General features: G+C 35.6%; 1 protein-coding gene across 2 annotated transcripts in view; it reads right to left on the bottom strand.

Moving 5' to 3' along the window:
• LOC119544930 (MOB-like protein phocein) overlaps positions 1-18,928 on the bottom strand; it is a 43,772-nt gene that overhangs the window by 2,953 nt on the left and 21,891 nt on the right. For both annotated transcript variants that reach the window (XM_037850506.1, XM_037850507.1), the window contains 4 exons: positions 14,130-14,230; positions 2,659-2,701; positions 2,379-2,465; positions 800-879 (listed from right to left, as the gene is read on the bottom strand). In XM_037850506.1, the coding sequence (XP_037706434.1) occupies positions 800-879; positions 2,379-2,465; positions 2,659-2,701; positions 14,130-14,230 (311 nt within the window). The remainder of the gene's footprint in view (positions 1-799; positions 880-2,378; positions 2,466-2,658; positions 2,702-14,129; positions 14,231-18,928) is intronic.

The following is an 18,928-nucleotide window of genomic DNA, read 5'->3' as shown; positions in this document are numbered from 1 at the left end:
GTGAATTAAAATGAATCACTGACAACTCAAAACTTACTAAAAGAAACACTTAAGACATCAATATTTGCCCACTAGTTGAAAGGAACTTACTCTACAGAACTGTTTTCTTTTTTTAATTGCATATTCCTAGTATTCTTTTTTTTAAAAAAATACACATGGGATACTGAGGCACAATCGGTCTTTTTTAAAAAGATATTTCATATGAGCTCTTTGGAGCTAATTAGATTTGGGGGGAAAAATCACCTGGTAACAAATATCTTAATAGAATAAAAGGCCAGTCACAAGGGTCCTCAACTATTCTTCCAAACCTCATCAATAACATAGTACAGTGTACACAGGCTTCTTCTCAGATGTTAAAAGTCTGTAGGGAAGGATAAGGACTTTATTCAAAAAGAAGCAGTCCAACTTAAGAAAGTTTGCTTTTTAGGCATGTTGTGTAAGGGGCAGTTGACTACACAGAGAAATTCATGTGAACAAGTGTGTAAACATCTTTAACCCTAAGACATAAGAGGGAGAAACTTGGAGAATGAGGCACAGCAGCAAGAACTAGAATTGATTCAACTGGTGTCGAGCCTTGTAAGCCAAGTCCTGCTGCCTCTAGTTTAACCACAACTGTAATTTTAAAATCTGAATAACTTTTAACAGGCCAAATAAATATATAGCAGTAAAAAAATTAAAAAAATAAAAATAAAAATAAATTAAAGAAGACATTAACCAGTAACCTAATTTTAGTTTTAAAATAGTAATTCTTGAAATTAAATCCCAAAAGTTTAATACCATGTTTAAAAGTTTTGTTTACCTGCTGGGAAAATATTTATTACTATTCAGAAGACATGCAGCACCATCAAGTGTGTGCCTAGTGTAGTCTATGGCAGGACACTAGAAAAGAAAGGATATAACAAGCTTTACTGCTACATTATGTATATATCATATAGGTGTCTTCTTCTAAAGACCTGGGCATATTCTAAGAAAAAAATCCCTTAAAACTTCAGAATGATTATGTACTTTTTCCTGGTCCACTGACTTATACTGTAACCAAGCTAATCAGAGCCTCAGTAAGCAATGCTGAAATTTTAAGACTTTTTGTTCACAGGCCCTAAATGCTGATGATTACCCCATTATACAATTTAATATTAACCAAGAAAAAACAATGACAATGACAGTATAGATATATCATATAGATATATCATATCACATCACCAACCAGACAGCATTTAAGAGTCAGAATAATGCATCTTTGCAATATGTCAAAATGAAATTAGCCTTCTTGATTCAGCTTCCTAATTGTAATCGTTACATCATTCACCATACTATGTAGCCAATTACAGTGACATCAATGAATTTAAGTGGATTTTCCCATATGTAAATTGATTTACAATCTTAATACTTCAATTCATTAACATGAAAAATGTAATGAAATACGTTTTTCAAATCAGTACTACTTGCTTACATAGGTACCAAATACTCCTTATTTTGGAGAATTTACGCTTTTTCAAACAAAAATATACCAGGTATTGATTTTCCAACTAGTGAGTCACTTGTCTTCAAGCCTTAGAGGTCTGTCAATATAATGACTGTTTTAAGGTCTGTAATTCTAAGAACTGGCTCAGTATCTTGAATGAGTCAGTGTCAAGTAAAAAGAAACTACTCAAGATTAAAAAGGAATGCAGATTAAGGGAAAGGCAATTAATGTATGGTCTAAACAAGTTAAAAGGATATTTTGGAGACAACTAAGAAGAACTGAATATATAATGGGTATCAGATGATATGAAGAAATTATTTAAAGTAAGAAATAAGTTCTGTAAACAGTTGCTACTGACTATACTCTTACCTTAAAAACTAGATGAAGAGAAAACAACATGAATGATTTCTTTAATGTAGAACCAATTATGAAGAAAAAAATCATTATGTTGGGTTCTGACAAATAGGTAAGAAGTATTAATGAAATATGGAGAAAAATATTAACCTATGAAATTAAAAAGCTCAAAAGTAATACTTGTTCTTAATAGACTAAGCATCAACTAGTAATTACCAACAGTTCTTCCTACCACAAGAAGAAATCATGACTGAACAAAAAGCTAAAGTTTATGTATCACCCATTACATAGTGGGTATCAGAACAGTGTGACAGATGTTATTCTGTGATAGCCAGTGAATCATAAAGTGAGCTCAATCCATGCAATAGCCCAGTTATGAAAAATGATGCTAATAATATAAAATCTTAAAATAGCACTTTGACAAAAACTTTGTAGCAAGATACTCTAACCCAAACATTAAAATAAGCAGTGAGCTAAAAGCTCTAAAAACTTATCTACCATTACCATGGAGAGATTTCAGTTATGATGATTCTATTCATTCTATTGTTTCATAAATCCTCACCTCTTTTGGAGTTTTATGAGCTGCACAAAGAAAAATCCATTGTTCAGTTGCTGTCATCTGAGTACATGTATCTGGATGGCACTCACTCTGTTAAAAGTAATTATGTATCTTAATATGTAAAATAATAAAGAAAAGTTTGTCATTTGGGTAACTAAATTCCATGTAAAATTCTAAAAGAAAATAATTAAAATTTTGGATAAGTCTCTGTAAGGATATTAAATTACAAAAAATAGAAAACACTAGAACTTTCCATTACATTTTAATTTAAACAAAATATTACCTGAAGTTTGACAGCAAGTCCATTTAGCTCAAGGCAGAACTGCCTAAAAATGCAAATACATAAGTGAAAAATCATATTATCCAAAATTATTTTTAGAATATTGACTGTAAAAAGAAAGTCTCATCAGTACCAACCCTCCTTCCTCTTCAACTTTACCAACACCACCTGAATTAAAAAGGCACATTTCTTCAAAAGACTTACAGATTAAAAACAGAACCAACAATCAATACCAGAGTTCAATACCACAATTCAACGTTGATCACTCTTTTAAACTGGATATTAGCACAATTTTCCAGGGAAATTATTTGGAAACATTTAACAAAATGCTTAGGAAATGTATACTCTATGACTAAGTCATTCTCCTAAGAATCTATTCTAATGAAATTATCAGAACTGCATGCAGATATATGTACAAAGATGTTCACTGGAACTTTATACACACAAGAGAAAAATGTTGTAAACATTCAAAGTGATTAACAATTGGAAAGTAGTAAAATATTGGTCTATATATAAACATACAGATGATTTATATATCTATATTTCACAGTATGATTCCAGTTTTTGTACTTACATGTATTTTCTAAGTTTTGTTCTGACTACAAACACATGCTCCTTATAAAAACCTCAAACATCACTAAATATATAATGTAGGAAATGAAAGTCTTCTAAACTTCCACCACCCCCTCTCCATGGAAAACTGTTGTTTACACACAAATTGGCTTTTCTATGCACAGATCAAAAATATATTGTTTATCAACAATGGGATCACATCATACACAATTCTGCAATTTGCTTTTGTCACTTAATAAATCTTGGGCATTTTTCCACAATATACCTTCCTTCTTAAATTGCCAAACCTGAAAACTATAAAGCCTAGAACACATATAGTAAGTGCTCAATAAATACTTTTGAATAAATGAATACTGGTGGAAATTACACGACACTGGGATCACCACTTTTACATAGATAACAGAATTATTTGATATGAGCAAGCAATTAATCCTCCACTTGTTTTATAGCTGACAAAATACTGAACATGCTCCCTCTAAAAGTCCTACCAGAAAAAATTTGTTCACAGTTTGAAGTTAGATAATCACTACTATATTTTCCTATCAAACAGATGAAAACACTTTGGTTCTGTAAACATCTAAAGCTAAAAAACCTAGATAGAAGATAAAAGAGTGAATCCCAAAAGAAAAAAAATGAACACATATGAAACAAATCTGGTAAATCTGGTGTTTATTTACTTATTTATTTAAGGTACGTTATAATAGAAGAAAGCAAATAAAAAGACAAGGGTCAAATCAAATTTTCATTTGTCCATAACCATATTTCCTTTCCACATACCTAATAATAATGCTGTTCTTGGAAGACAAAAATAACACTGTATCTGAATCACCGCATTACTCCCTACTGCCCCTTATCAGTAGGACGAATGTTATGCCTTTCTGCGACATCTTTCCAGTAAGCAGTAATAACGACTAGTGATGACTAGCAACTTTCTTATCTAGTTCAAACCTTTTATGGTCAACAGCAAACTTAAGCTAACTGATTCAGCAGTGTTATGGGTACAATCTACAACAACGAAATAGTGCAAAACTAAATGACTTCAAGTTAATTGAATACAAGGCTAACACATATAGCTGTGCAGTTGAAGATACAAGCTGGAGCTGAAATCCAACCTACCTTTAATCTCCAAGCCATGCACCCTGAATTGGATTGCATCCACTCAAACAGAAGAGCACCTTTTTCTAATCACAAAGATTCAGTATGGGCTAGTGGAAGCTATGACTGAAGCCATGACCCAATTCTCATTAACATCATAATATAATCAACTGCATTAACCAATAATGGCAAGTATATGGCCTCAAATCGGTAACATGAAGTACATGCAAAAAAAACCCCAAAAGGCTACCTTTGAAACTCTTCTTGCTAAACTATACAGATATACCCAATATGATAAAGAGACAAAGAATAAATATGTGATGTTCAACACAAAACAAAACGAGTGGGTAACTGTCAGAAAAAAAATAATGAAAGTAGAAAGAATAGCCCAGGACAAATGGGATAGACACAAGAAAGATCTTATAAGTTTTGTGTAATGTATACTTCATAGTATAAGTCAAATAAGGAGGAAAATGTTTTCTTAGAACTAAAATAAAAGTCTCATAAACTAAACTCATCTCTCACTTGTTAGGATTTACACTTGTAGTAAAACATAGATGCCACTTAGTTTCATCATGAATCCCAAACTTGTTACCTATTTTCAAGGCTGATTAAAACAAGGCAAACATTTAACTATATTAAAGTACTCTCAATCCTGAGTTAAAAGAACAGAAAAATATTTACATACTTATACTTTCAATTATCCTGTACTGAGTGGTATTTAAAAAAAATAAATAAATCCAGTAAGTTGTCCAAGTATGATAAAAGACATAAAGAAGTTTCAGCATCCTGAAACTGCTGTACCGTTATGACATGACATTGTCTTAGCAGTATCAAGACAAGCATGTAGCACTAAGAAAGAAAAAAAAGTACCCTGACTACAAGTTGAGACACTCATCGCAGGTAATGAAGTTTAATGTATTCAAGGAAAGTCCTATTTCCACTCTACTTATCTAAAAACCAACTCAAAAGTAATGAACTCAGATGAACATCTTATACTACTTATATATACACATGTATACCTTATATTGCATTCTCTATATTTAATACGTAAACTCACCCCCAATTCCCATTTATACTGGAAAGTTAATAACTTCAAGGAGCAACCTAGTAAATTCAAGATACTAAATGAAAAATAGGGTGGGATGGGGGGATGATTTAGGTGTTCTTTTTTATTTTTTATTCTTTTTATTCTTTCTGGTTTAAGGAAAATGTTCAAAAATAGACTGGGGATAGAGGCGGGGCAAGATGGCAGACTGGTGAGCTGTATGTTTTAGTTACTCCTCCAGGAAAGTAGGTAAAAAGCCAGGAACTGCGTGGTCTGGACACCACAGAGCAATCTGACTTTGGGCATACTTCATACAACACTCATGAAAACGTGGAACTGCTGAGATCAGCGAAATCTGTAAGTTTTTGCGGCCAGGGGACCCGCGCCCCTCCCTGCCAGGCTCAGTCCCGGGGGAGGAGGGGCTGTCAGCTCCAGGAAGGAGAAGGGAGAATTGCAGTGGCTGCTCTTACCGGAAACTCATTCTACTGATTCAAACTCCAACCATAGATAGACTGAGGCCAGACACCAGAGACTCTGAGAGCAGCCAGCCCAGCAGAGAGGAGACAGGCATAGAAAAAAAAACAACACGAAAAACTCCAAAATAAAAGCAGAGGATTTTTGGAGTTCTGGTGAACACAGAAAGGGGAAGGGCGGAGATCAGGCCTTGAGGCGCATATGCAAATCCCGAAGCAAGGCTGATCTCTCTGCCCTGGGCACCTTTCCTTAATGGCCCTGGTTGCTTTGTCTATTAGCATTTCAATAACCCATTAGATCTCTGAGGAGGGCCGTTTTTTTTTTTTTTTTTTTTTTTTGTTTTTTTTTTTTTTTTTAAATCCTTTTTGCTTTTTCTAAAACAATTACTCTAAGAAGCTCAATACAGAAAGCTTCAAAGAATTGAAATTTGGGCACGTCAAGTCAAGAGCAGAACTAAGAGAGCTCTGAGACAAAAGGCAACAATCCAGTGGCTGAGAAAATTCACTGAACAACACAACTTCCCAAGAAAAGGGGGGTGTCCGCTCACAGCCACCATCCTGGTGGACAGGAAACACTCCTGCCCATCGCCAGCCCCATAGCCCAGAGCTGCCCCAGACAACCCAGTGTGACGGAAGTGCTTCAAATAACAGGCACACACCACAAAACTGGGCGTGGACATTAGCCTTCCCTGCAACCTCAGCTGAATGTCCCAGAGCTGGGAAGGGGGAGCAGTGTGAATTAACAGAGCCCCATTCAGCCATCATTTGAGCAGACTGGGAGCCTCCCAACACAGCCCAGCAGCCCAGAACTGCCCTGGGGGGACGGCACTCACCTGCGACATAGCACAGTCATCCCTCAACAGAGGACCCGGGGTGCACAGCCTGGAAGAGGGGCCCACTTGCAAGTCTCAGGAGCCATACGCCAATACCAAAGACTTGTGGGTCAGTGGCAGAGACAAACTGTGGCAGGACTGAACTGAAGGATTAGACTATTGCAGTAGCTTTAAAACTCTAGGATCATCAGGGAGATTTGATTGTTAGGGCCACCCCCCCTCCCCGACTGCCCAGAAACACGCCCCACATACAGGGCAGGCAACACCAACTACACACGCAAGCTTGGGACACCAATTGGGCCCCACAAGACTCACTCCCCCACTCACCAAAAAGGCTAAGCAGGGGAGATCTGGCTTGTGGAGAACAGGTGGCTCGTGGACGCCACCTGCTGGTTAGTTAGAGAAAGTGTACTCCACGAAGCTGTAGATCTGATAAATTAGAGATAAGGACTTCAACTGGTCTACAAACCCTAAAAGAACCCTATCAAGGTCAGCAAATGCCACGAGGCCCAAAACAACAGAAAATTATAAAGCATATGAAAAAACCAGACGATATGGATAACCCAAGCCCAAGCACCCAAATCAAAAGACCAGAAGAGACACACCTAGAGCAGCTACTCAAAGAACTAAAGATGAACAATGAGACCCTAGTACGGGATATGAAGGAAATCAAGAAGACCCTAGAAGAGCATAAAGAAGACACTGCAAGACTAAATAAAAAAATGGATGATCTTATGGAAATTAAAGAAACTGTTGACCAAATTAAAAAGATTCTGGACACTCATAGTACAAGACTAGAGGAAGTTGAACAACGAATCAGTGACCTGGAAGATGACAGAATGGAAAATGAAAACATAAAAGAAAGAATGGGGAAAAAAATTGAAAAACTCGAAATGGACCTCAGGGATATGATAGATAATATGAAACGTCCGAATATAAGACTCATTGGTGTCCCAGAAGGGGAAGAAAAGGGTAAAGGTCTAGGAAGAGTATTCAAAGAAATGGTTGGGGAAAACTTCCCAAATCTTCTAAACAACATAAATACACAAATCATAAATGCTCAGCGAACTCCAAATAGAATAAATCCAAAAAAACCCACTCCAAGACATATACTGATCACACTGTCAAACATAGAAGAGAAGGAGCAAGTTCTGAAAGCAGCAAGAGAAAAGCAATTCACCACATACAAAGGAAACAGCATAAGACTAAGTAGTGACTACTCAGCAGCCACCATGGAGGCGAGAAGGCAGTGGCACGATATATTTAAAATTCTGAGTGAGAGGAATTTCCAGCCAAGAATACTTTATCCAGCAAAGCTCTCCTTCAAATTTGAGGGAGAGCTTAAATTTTTCACAGACAAAGAAACGCTGAGAGAATTTGCTAACAAGAGACCTGCCCTACTGGAGATACTAAAGGGAGCCCTACAGACAGAGAAACAAAGACAGGACAGAGAGACTTGGAGAAAGGTTCAGTACTAAAGAGATTCGGTATGGGTACAATAAAGGATATTAATAGAGAGAGGGAAAAATATGGCAAACATAATCCAAAGGATAAGATGGCCGATTCAAGAAATGCCTTCACGGTTTTAACGTTGAATGTAAATGGACTAAACTCCCCAATTAAAAGATATAGATTCGCAGAATGGATCAAAAAAAATGAACCATCAATATGTTGCATACAAGAGACTCATCTTAGACACAGGGACACAAAGAAACTGAAAGTGAAAGGATGGAAAAAAATATTTCATGCAAGCTACAGCCAAAAGAAAGCAGGTGTAGCAATTTTAATCTCAGATAAAATAGACTTCAAATGCAGGGATGTTTTGAGAGACAAAGAAGGCCACTACATACTAATAAAAGGGGCAATTCAGCAAGAAGAAATAACAATCGTAAATGTCTATGCACCCAATCAAGGTGCCACAAAATACATGAGAGAAACATTGGCAAAACTAAAGGAAGCAATTGATGTTTCCACAATAATTGTGGGAGACTTCAACACATCACTCTCTCCTATAGATAGATCAACCAGACAGAAGACCAATAAGGAAATTGAAAACCTAAACAATCTGATAAATGAATTAGATTTAACAGACATCTACAGGACATTACATCCCAAATCAACAGGATACACATACTTTTCTAGTGCTCACGGAACTTTCTCCAGAATAGATCATATGCTGGGACATAAAACAAGCCTCAATAAATTTAAAAAGATTGAAATTATTCAAAGCACATTCTCTGACCACAATGGAATACAATTAGAAGTCAATAACCATCAGAGACTTAGAAAATTCACAAATACCTGGAGGTTAAACAACACACTCCTAAACAATCAGTGGGTTAAAGAAGAAATAGCAAGAGAAATTGCTAAATATATAGAGACGAATGAAAATGAGAACACAACATACCAAAACCTATGGGATGCAGCAAAAGCAGTGCTAAGGGGGAAATTTATAGCACTAAACGCATATATTAAAAAGGAAGAAAGAGCCAAAATCAAAGAACTAATGGATCAACTGAAGAAGCTAGAAAATGAACAGCAAACCAATCCTAAACCAAGTACAAGAAAAGAAATAACAAGGATTAAAGCAGAAATAAATGACATAGAGAACAAAAAAACAATAGAAAGGATAAATATCACCAAAAGTTGGTTCTTTGAGAAGATCAACAAGATTGACAAGCCCCTAGCTAGACTGACAAAATCAAAAAGAGAGAAGACCCATATAAACAAAATAATGAATGAAAAAGGTGACATAACTGCAGATCCTGAAGAAATTAAAAAAATTATAAGAGGATATTATGAACAACTGTATGGCAACAAACTGGATAATGTAGAAGAAATGGACAATTTCCTGGAAACATATGAACAACCTAGACTGACCAGAGAAGAAATAGAAGACCTCAACCAACCCATCACAAGCAAAGAGATCCAATCAGTCATCAAAAATCTTCCCACAAATAAATGCCCAGGGCCAGATGGCTTCACAGGGGAATTCTACCAAACTTTCCAGAAAGAACTGACACCAATCTTACTCAAACTCTTTCAAAACATTGAAAAAAATGGAACACTACCTAACTCATTTTATGAAGCTAACATCAATCTAATACCAAAACCAGGCAAAGATGCTACAAAAAAGGAAAACTACCGGCCAATCTCCCTAATGAATATAGATGCAAAAATCCTCAACAAAATACTTGCAAATCGAATCCAAAGACACATTAAAAAAATCATACACCATGACCAAGTGGGGTTCATTCCAGGCATGCAAGGATGGTTCAACATAAGAAAAACAATCAATGTATTACAACACATTAAAAACTCGAAAGGGAAAAATCAATTGATCATCTCAATAGATGCTGAAAAAGCATTTGACAAAATCCAATATCCGTTTTTGATAAAAACACTTCAAAAGGTAGGAATTGAAGGAAACTTCCTCAACATGATAAAGAGCATATATGAAAAACCCACAGCCAGCATAGTACTCAATGGTGAGAGACTGAAAGCCTTCCCTCTAAGATCAGGAACAAGACAAGGATGCCCGCTGTCACCACTGTTATTCAACATTGTTCTGGAAGTGCTAGCCAGGGCAATCCGGCAAGACAAAGAAATAAAAGGCATCCAAATTGGAAAAGAAGAAGTAAAACTGTCATTGTTTGCAGATGATATGATCTTATATCTAGAAAACCCTGAGAAATCAACGATACACCTACTAGAGCTAATAAACAAATTTAGCAAAGTAGCGGGATACAAGATTAATGCACATAAGTCAGTAATGTTTCTATATGCTAGAAATGAACAAACTGAAGAGACACTCAAGAAAAAGATACCATTTTCAATAGCAACTAAAAAAATCAAGTACCTAGGAATAAACTTAACCAAAGATGTAAAAGACCTATACAAAGAAAACTACATAACTCTACGAAAAGAAATAGAAGGGGACCTTAAAAGATGGAAAAATATTCCATGTTCATGGATAGGAAGGCTAAATGTCATTAAGATGTCAATTCTACCCAAACTCATCTACAGATTCAATGCAATCCCAATCAAAATTCCAACAACCTACTTTGCAGACTTGGAAAAGCTAGTTATCAAATTTATTTGGAAAGGGAAGATGCCTCCAATTGCTAAAGACACTCTAAAAAAGAAAAACGAAGTGGGAGGACTTACACTCCCTGACTTTGAAGCTTATTATAAAGCCACAGTTGCCAAAACAGCATGGTACTGGCACAAAGATAGACATATAGATCAATGGAATCGAATTGAGAATTCAGAGATAGACCCTCAGATCTATGGCCGACTGATCTTTGATAAGGCCCCCAAAGTCACCGAACTGAGCCATAATGGTCTTTTCAACAAATGGGGCTGGGAGAGTTGGATATCCATATCCAAAAGAATGAAAGAGGACCCCTACCTCACCCCCTACACAAAAATTAACTCAAAATGGACCAAAGATCTCAATATAAAAGAAAGTACCATTAAACTCCTAGAAGATAATGTAGGAAAACATCTTCAAGACCTTGTATTAGGAGGCCACTTCCTAGACTTTACACCCAAAGCACAAGCAACAAAAGAGAAAATAGATAAATGGGAACTCCTCAAGCTTAGAAGTTTCTGCACCTCAAAGGAATTTCTCAAAAAGGTAAAGAGGCAGCCAACTCAATGGGAAAAAATTTTTGGAAACCATGTATCTGACAAAAGACTGATATCTTGCATATACAAAGAAATCCTACAACTCAATGACAATAGTACAGACAGCCCAATTATAAAATGGGCAAAAGATATGAAAAGACAGTTCTCTGAAGAGGAAATACAAATGGCCAAGAAACACATGAAAAAATGTTCAGCTTCACTAGCTATTAGAGAGATGCAAATTAAGACCACAATGAGATACCATCTAACACCGGTTAGAATGGCTGCCATTAAACAAACAGGAAACTACAAATGCTGGAGGGGATGTGGAGAAATTGGAACTCTTATTCATTGTTGGTGGGACTGTATAATGGTTCAGCCACTCTGGAAGTCAGTCTGGCAGTTCCTTAGAAAACTAGAGATAGAGCTACCATTCGATCCAGCGATTGCACTTCTCGGGATATACCCGGAAGATCGGAAAGCAGTGACACGAACAGATATCTGCACGCCGATGTTCATAGCAGCATTATTCACAATTGCCAAGAGATGGAAACAACCCAAATGTCCATCAACAGATGAGAGGATAAATAAAATGTGGTATATACACACGATGGAATACTACGCGGCAGTAAGAAGGAACGATCTGGTGAAACATATGACAACATGGATGAACCTTGAAGACATAATGCTGAGCGAAATAAGCCAGGCACAAAAAGAGAAATATTATATGCTACCACTAATGTGAACTTTGAAAAATGTAAAACAAATGGTTTATAATGTAGAATGTAGGGGAACTAGCAGTAGAGAGCAATTAAGGAAGGGGGAACAATAATCCAAGAAGAACAGATAAGCTATTTAACGTTCTGGGGATGCCCAGAAATGACTATGGTCTGTTAATTTCTGATGGATGTAGTGGGGGCAAGTTCACTGAAATGTTGCTATAGTATGTGGCTTTCTTGGGGTAAAGTAGGAACATGTTGGAAGTTAAGCAGTTATCTTAGGTTAGTTGTCTTTTTCTTACTCCCTTGCTATGGTCTCTTTGAAAGGTTCTTTTATTGTATGTTTGTTTTCTTTTTAACTTTTTTTTTCATACAGTTGATTTGAAAAAAGAAGGGAAAGTTAAAAAAAAAAAAAAGAAAAAAGACAAACAAGGAAAAAAAAAAAAAAAAAAAACGATGTAGTGCCCCCTTGAGGAGCCTGTGGAGAATGCAGGGGTATTCGCCTACCCCACCTCCATGGTTGCTAACATGACCACAGACACAGGGGACTGGTGGTTTGATGGGTTGAGCCCTCTACCATAAGTTTTACCCTTGGGAAGACGGTTGCTGCAAAGGAGAGGCTAGACCTCCCTGTATTTGTGCCTAAGAGTCTCCTCCAGAATGCCTCTTTGTTGCTCAGATGTGGCCCTCTCTCTCTGGCTAAGCCAACTTGAAAGGTGAAATCACTGCCCTCCCCCCTACGTGGGATCAGACACCCAGGGAAGTGAATCTCCCTGGCAACGTGGAATATGACTCCCGGGGAGGAATGTAGACCCGGCATCGTGGGATGGAGAACATCTTCTTGACCAAAAGGGGGATGTGAAAGGAAATGAAATAAGCTTCAGTGGCAGAGAGATTCCAAAACGAGCCGAGAGATCACTCTGGTGGGCACTCTTACGCACACTTTAGACAACCTTTTTTAGGTTCTAAAGAATTGGGGTAGCTGGTGGTGGATACCTGAAAATATTAAACTACAACCCAGAACCCATGAATCTCGAAGACAGTTGTATAAAAATGTAGCTTATGAGGGGTGACAGTGGGATTGGGAATGCCATAAGGACCAAACTCCACTTTGTCTAGTTTATGGATCGATGTGTAGAAAAGTAGGGGAAGCAAACAAACAGACAAAGGTACCTAGTGTTCTTTTTTACTTCAATTGCTCTTTTTCACTCTAATTATTATTCTTGTTATTTTTGTGTGTGTGCTAATGAAGGTGTCAGGGATTGATTTAGGTGATGAATGTACAACTATGTAATGGTACTGTAAACAATCGAAAGTACAATTTGTTTTGTATGACTGCGTGGTATGTGAATATATCTCAATAAAATGATGATTAAAAAAAAAAAAAATAGACTGGGGTGATGAATGCACAACTATATGATAGTGCTGTAAACAGCTGATTGTACACCATGGATGACTGTATGGTATGTGAATATATCTCAATAAAACTGAATTTTAAAAAAAAGATACAGCTGTTTCTAAAGTTAACTCTATTTTTTCACTAGTCATCAATCTTCTCAAAGGATAGTATGAAAAACTCCAAAACTCCTTAATTTAAGATTATAATTAACCTCTCTTTACTGAAGTGAAGACTGAATGTTCACATAGTTCAAAGGTGACTTATCAGATACCAGAACTAGACTAGGATAAGGAGGTGATCCTTTACAGAGAACTATATAGTTATTCACAAATGGGGAAATGGAAATACATTTGTGGTTAGGAATATGATTAAGGAAAACTGGGGGTGGGGGTGGGAAAAGGTCCAAATCCATAAAAACAGAAAGGTGCAGAGACAGGTCCTTATTAGTAGTTCAAATTACCAACCAGCTTTGAAACCACTTTTGAAAAGAACAGTAGTACTGTAGCATAACTTCATCAGGAAACCATCAACAGCTAAAACTGAGAACCTTATGACACTAAAAACACAGAAGCTTTAGAATTTGAATTTCTGGTCTGTAAATTTACATAGTAAATTTTATTAATGATTCATAATTGTCACTAATACCAGAAATTATTTTTACTAGTAGAAGTATTATGACTATTTTAATATATCATAAGGACCTACCTTAAATGTTCATACTTCCATACACCTTCATCTTGGCCTTCAGGTGGTTCAAGAATTTTGTCAATATTGGAGCAATCTGCCCTTATGTTCTGTTGAATATACTATAAAAAAAGTTCTTATGGTTAATTAAAATATTATATAAAATGGTAAATCTTATGTTAAATAAATACAGATTTTGAATATGTAACTGCTCTAGTGGTTCAGCTTTTGGGTTATACACCAAATAGGAAACTGAGTATAGAATCACAATTGGTAACTGAGAGGAAAGGAGGTAACCACTTAGTTTACAAATCAACTTCTTTGGGACAGGATCTACTACATAAATGCAGACATGTATTTATCAGGATTAAAACTGGGATTAAAATTGCAAAACAAATATGAACATAAAATATAGACAATGTATGTACACTGTGGTACATATTGCATGATTCCATTTATATGAAATGCTCAGAATAGGCAAATCTATAGAAACAAAGTAGATTAGTAGCTGCTTAGGGTTGAGGTAGGGGAGGCAGGGGGGAATGGAAATGATTATTAATGTGAATAGGATTTCCTTGGGGGGGGGTGTGAAAATATTCTAAAATTAAATAGTGGCGATGGTTGCACAATTCTGTGATCTATTAAAACAACTCCTTTAAAGGGGTGAATTATATGATATGTGAATTATGTCCAATAAAACAGTTTAAAAAATGAACTGGAGAAAAAGTAATTAAAAAAAAAGGCAAGGAGGATCATTTTCAATTAAAAATATATTATTTAACATAAAATTTTAAATTTTAGATCTTTGTAATGCATCATTCAATCTGGAATTCAGATATCCTGAAATTTAAATAGACTAGATTACTTTATAATAATTGATTATAGAAGCTTACTGACAAGGGCCTTCTTGAACTAATCTATCTTGCCTATTCCAATCTTCCTTAAATATTCTCATCTCAAGCCTGCTCAAAAGCAAACAAAAATTTCTGCTTAAAAATTTCTGATCTCTCCGTAATTCCCATCTAAACCACTCTCCCTGATTTCTGACCCAACCCTTATATTCCAAAGCATCCCCCAAATTTTACATGAAATTGATTCTCTCTGCAAGCAGATCCAACTAAATTCTGTACCATTTCCCGGGGCCACCTCAAATTCCACACAACTATTCTTCCCAAATCTCTCTTCCCCTCCAAAACACTTAAGGTCTTTCCTGATTATTTTAGTCCACACAAAACTCCCTGTAGTTTCCAACTAAATTTGTCACCTGCATAATCTAAAGTAACACTTTATTTATCTACACTTGTGTTTCCTGCTCCCATTATACTTTCTGTAGTACTCCTAATAGCATTTATTTCACACATAATGGTACTTGTTTTCATGTGTCTCCCCAAAGAGTGAGTCCTTGAACAGAGTTTTGTTTATAATTTTGATTTGAATTTGAAATTAGTACCTGGCACATGGGAGATTTTCAATAAGTGTTTACTGACTTTACCTACACTACATTATTTGAAGTCAAGAAAAAAGATAAGTTCACTTCATACCTATAAGAATGGCTACTAAACAAAAAAAAGGAAATAAGTATTGCAGAGGATATGATGTGGAGCTACTGGAATTCTAGTGTATTGCTGGTAGGAATGTAAAATGGTGCAACTACTGTGGAAAGCCATACGGTGGTTCCTCTAAAAGTTCAATATAGAATTACCATGTGATCTGACAATTCTAACTTCTAGGTATATACCCAAAGAAAGTGAAAAATAGGGTCTCAAACAGACCCTTGTAAACCAGGTCTACAGCAGTATTATTCACAACAGTCAAAAGGAAGAAACAATCCAAGTGTCCATCAACAAAAAAATGGATAAACAAAATGTGGTACACACACACAATGGATTATTAAGCCATAAGAAAAAAATGAAGTTATGAGATATGCTGCAACATTAAAGAACCTTAAAAACAGGCTCAGTGAAATAAGTAAGGTAAATAAGAGCAAATATTGTATGATATCACTTACATGACTAGAAATAGCAAATCCACAGATAGAAAGTGAAATAGAGGTTACCAGGCAAAGGGAGAAGGGAGAAAGGGGGAGAGTTTGTAAAAATAAAACAAATTTTAAAATTAAAAAAATAAGCAACTGACCAAAATGTGAAAGACATGGAGTGGTGAAAATTGAGAAAATTTATCAAAAATAAAAGTGTAGACTCTGAATCTTTAGCATCCTTTGGTGATCGCAAACATCAGTTTCTTTCCTAGGTATACAAAAAGATATTCTCTGCAAAACAGTTTGCTCATATTCAACTTTAATTCTTAAACCAATAACTGAGTTTACATCTAATTTTTAAATTTTGTTATAAATAGAGGTAAAAGCAGCAATCTTTGAGGAATCTAAATCCTTTCATTAATGGCAGTTATATACATCATAAACAACAACACAGAAATCCTGAATTTAGAAAACAAAACTCATTTTTTTTCCTAAACTGAATCTTCTACATTTTTATGCAAATAAGGGCAGCTATCATTATTATAAAATGAGCTAAGAAAAATTAACTTCCTTATACTCAATGAATATAACTTTTGCCATGTGGAACTTTTTACATTATTTCTGAGTTACTGCTATCAGGGGTTCCATTGGATCTGTAAATCACTTCGGGTAGAAATGACATCTTAATGATATTTAGTCTAACAATCCATGAACACGGAATATCCTTCCATTTTTTAGGTCTTTTTGTTTTAAACAATTACACAGTTTTCTGAGTACAACTCCTTTGTATCCTTGGTTAGATTTACTCCTAGATATTCTTTTAGTTGCTACTGTGAATGCAATTTTTCCTTAATTTTTGTTCTGAATGCTCATTGCCTGAGTATAGAAACATGACTGATTCTGGGGTGTTGACTTTGTACCATGCTGCTTTGTTAAATTCATTTATTAGCTCTAAGAACTTTGTTGTGGCTTTTTTCAAGGATTTTCTTTTTATAGGATCATAACATCTGCAAATATGGAAAGTTCTACTTCTTCCTTTCCAATTTGGATGCCTTTTATTTCTTTTTCTTGCCTAATTGCTCTGGCAAGAACTTTCAGTACAATGTTGAGTAACAGTGCTGAAAGTGGGCATCCTTGTCTTGTTCTTGATCTCAAAGGGAAAACTTTCAGTTTTTCACCATTAAGTAGGATGTTAGCTGCTGGCTTTTCATATATGCCCTTTATCATGTTGAGGAAGTTTCCTTCTATTCCTATCTTTCAAAGTGTTTTTATCAAGAAAGGGTGCTGTCTTTTATCAAATACTTTTTCTGTGTTGATTGAGATGATCATGCAATTTTTTCCTTTATTCTTTAATGTGTTGTATTACATTAATTGATTTTATGTTGAACCTTGCATACCAGGGATAAATCCCACTTGATTATGGTGTATAATTCTTGTAATATGCTGTTGGATTTGATTTGCTGGTATTTTGTTGAGGATTTCTGCATCTACATTCATAAGAGACACTGCTCTGTAATTTTCTCTGCTTGTGGAATTCTTACCCACCTTTGGTATAAGGGTGATGTAAGCCTCATAGAATGAGTTAGGTGGTGTTCCCTCCTCTTCAAGTTTTTTAAGAGTTTAAGCAGAATAGGAGTTAAGTCTTCTTGGAATGTTTGAGAAAATTCCCCCTGTGAAACCTGGGCTTTTTTGTGTGGGAGGTTTTTGATTACCAATTCAATCCTTTACTAGGAATTGGTTTGTTGAGCTCTTCTATTTCTCCTCGAGTCAATGTAAGAGTTTGTGCATTTCATCCAGGTTATCTAATTCACTGGCATACATCTGTTCATAGTATCCAATTACAGTCCTTTTTATTTCAGCAGGGTCAGTAGTAATGTCTCCCTTTTCATTTCTGATTTAAATATATTTTTTTTCTTCTGTCAGTCTAGCTAAAGTTTTGTTCATTTTGTTGGTTTTTCCAAGGAACCAACTTTTGGTATTGTTGACTATTATGTTTGTTTGTTTGTTTCCTATTTCATTTATTGCCACTCTAATCTTTATTTCCTTCCTTCTGCTTACCTTGGGTTACGTTTTCTCTTCTTTTTTCTAGTTCTTCCAGTTTTGAGGTTAGGTTTCTGATTTGATGCCTCTCTTCTTTTTTAATGTAAGCAGAGCTACAAATTTCCCTCTTAGCACCGCCTCTGTTCACCCCATAAGTTTTGGTATGTTGTATTTTCATTTGTCTCAAAATATTTCCTAACTTTGCTTCTGATTTCCCCTTTAACCCATCGGTTGTTTAAGAGTATATTTCCACATATTTGTGAATTTTACCTTTCTCCCTCTGTTATTGATTTCTAGCTTCTTTCCATTGTGGTTGGGGAATATATATTGTATGATTTCAAATATTTCTGAGACTTGTTTTGTGACCTAACACATGGTCTATAACCTGGAGAATGATTCACATGCACTCGAAAAGAAATGTGTATTCTGCTTTCATTGGGTACAGTATTCTATATATGTCTGTTAGGTCAAGTTGGTTTCGTGTATTATTCAAGTCCTGTACTATCTCACTGCTCTTCTGACTACATGTTCTATTCATTATTGAGAGTGATGTGTTCAGTCTCCTACTAGTAATGTAGAACCATCAATTTCTCCCTTCAAATCTGTCTTCAAATCCAGGGCTCTGCTGTTAGGTCATATGTCTTTACAATCATTACATTTTCCTAATGAATTGTTCCCTTTATCAATTTGTAATGACCATCTTTGTCCCTCAGAACAGTTTTAGACTTAAAAGTCTATTTTATCTGATATTAGCATAGCCACCACAGTCTTCTTTTAGTTACTACTTGCATAGTATAGTTTT

The sequence above is a fragment of the Choloepus didactylus genome, chromosome 9 (genome assembly GCF_015220235.1).
Source record: "Choloepus didactylus isolate mChoDid1 chromosome 9, mChoDid1.pri, whole genome shotgun sequence".
In the NCBI taxonomy this organism is placed as follows: Eukaryota; Metazoa; Chordata; class Mammalia; order Pilosa; family Megalonychidae; genus Choloepus; species Choloepus didactylus.
This window is presented reverse-complemented; position numbering and strand designations above follow the sequence as displayed.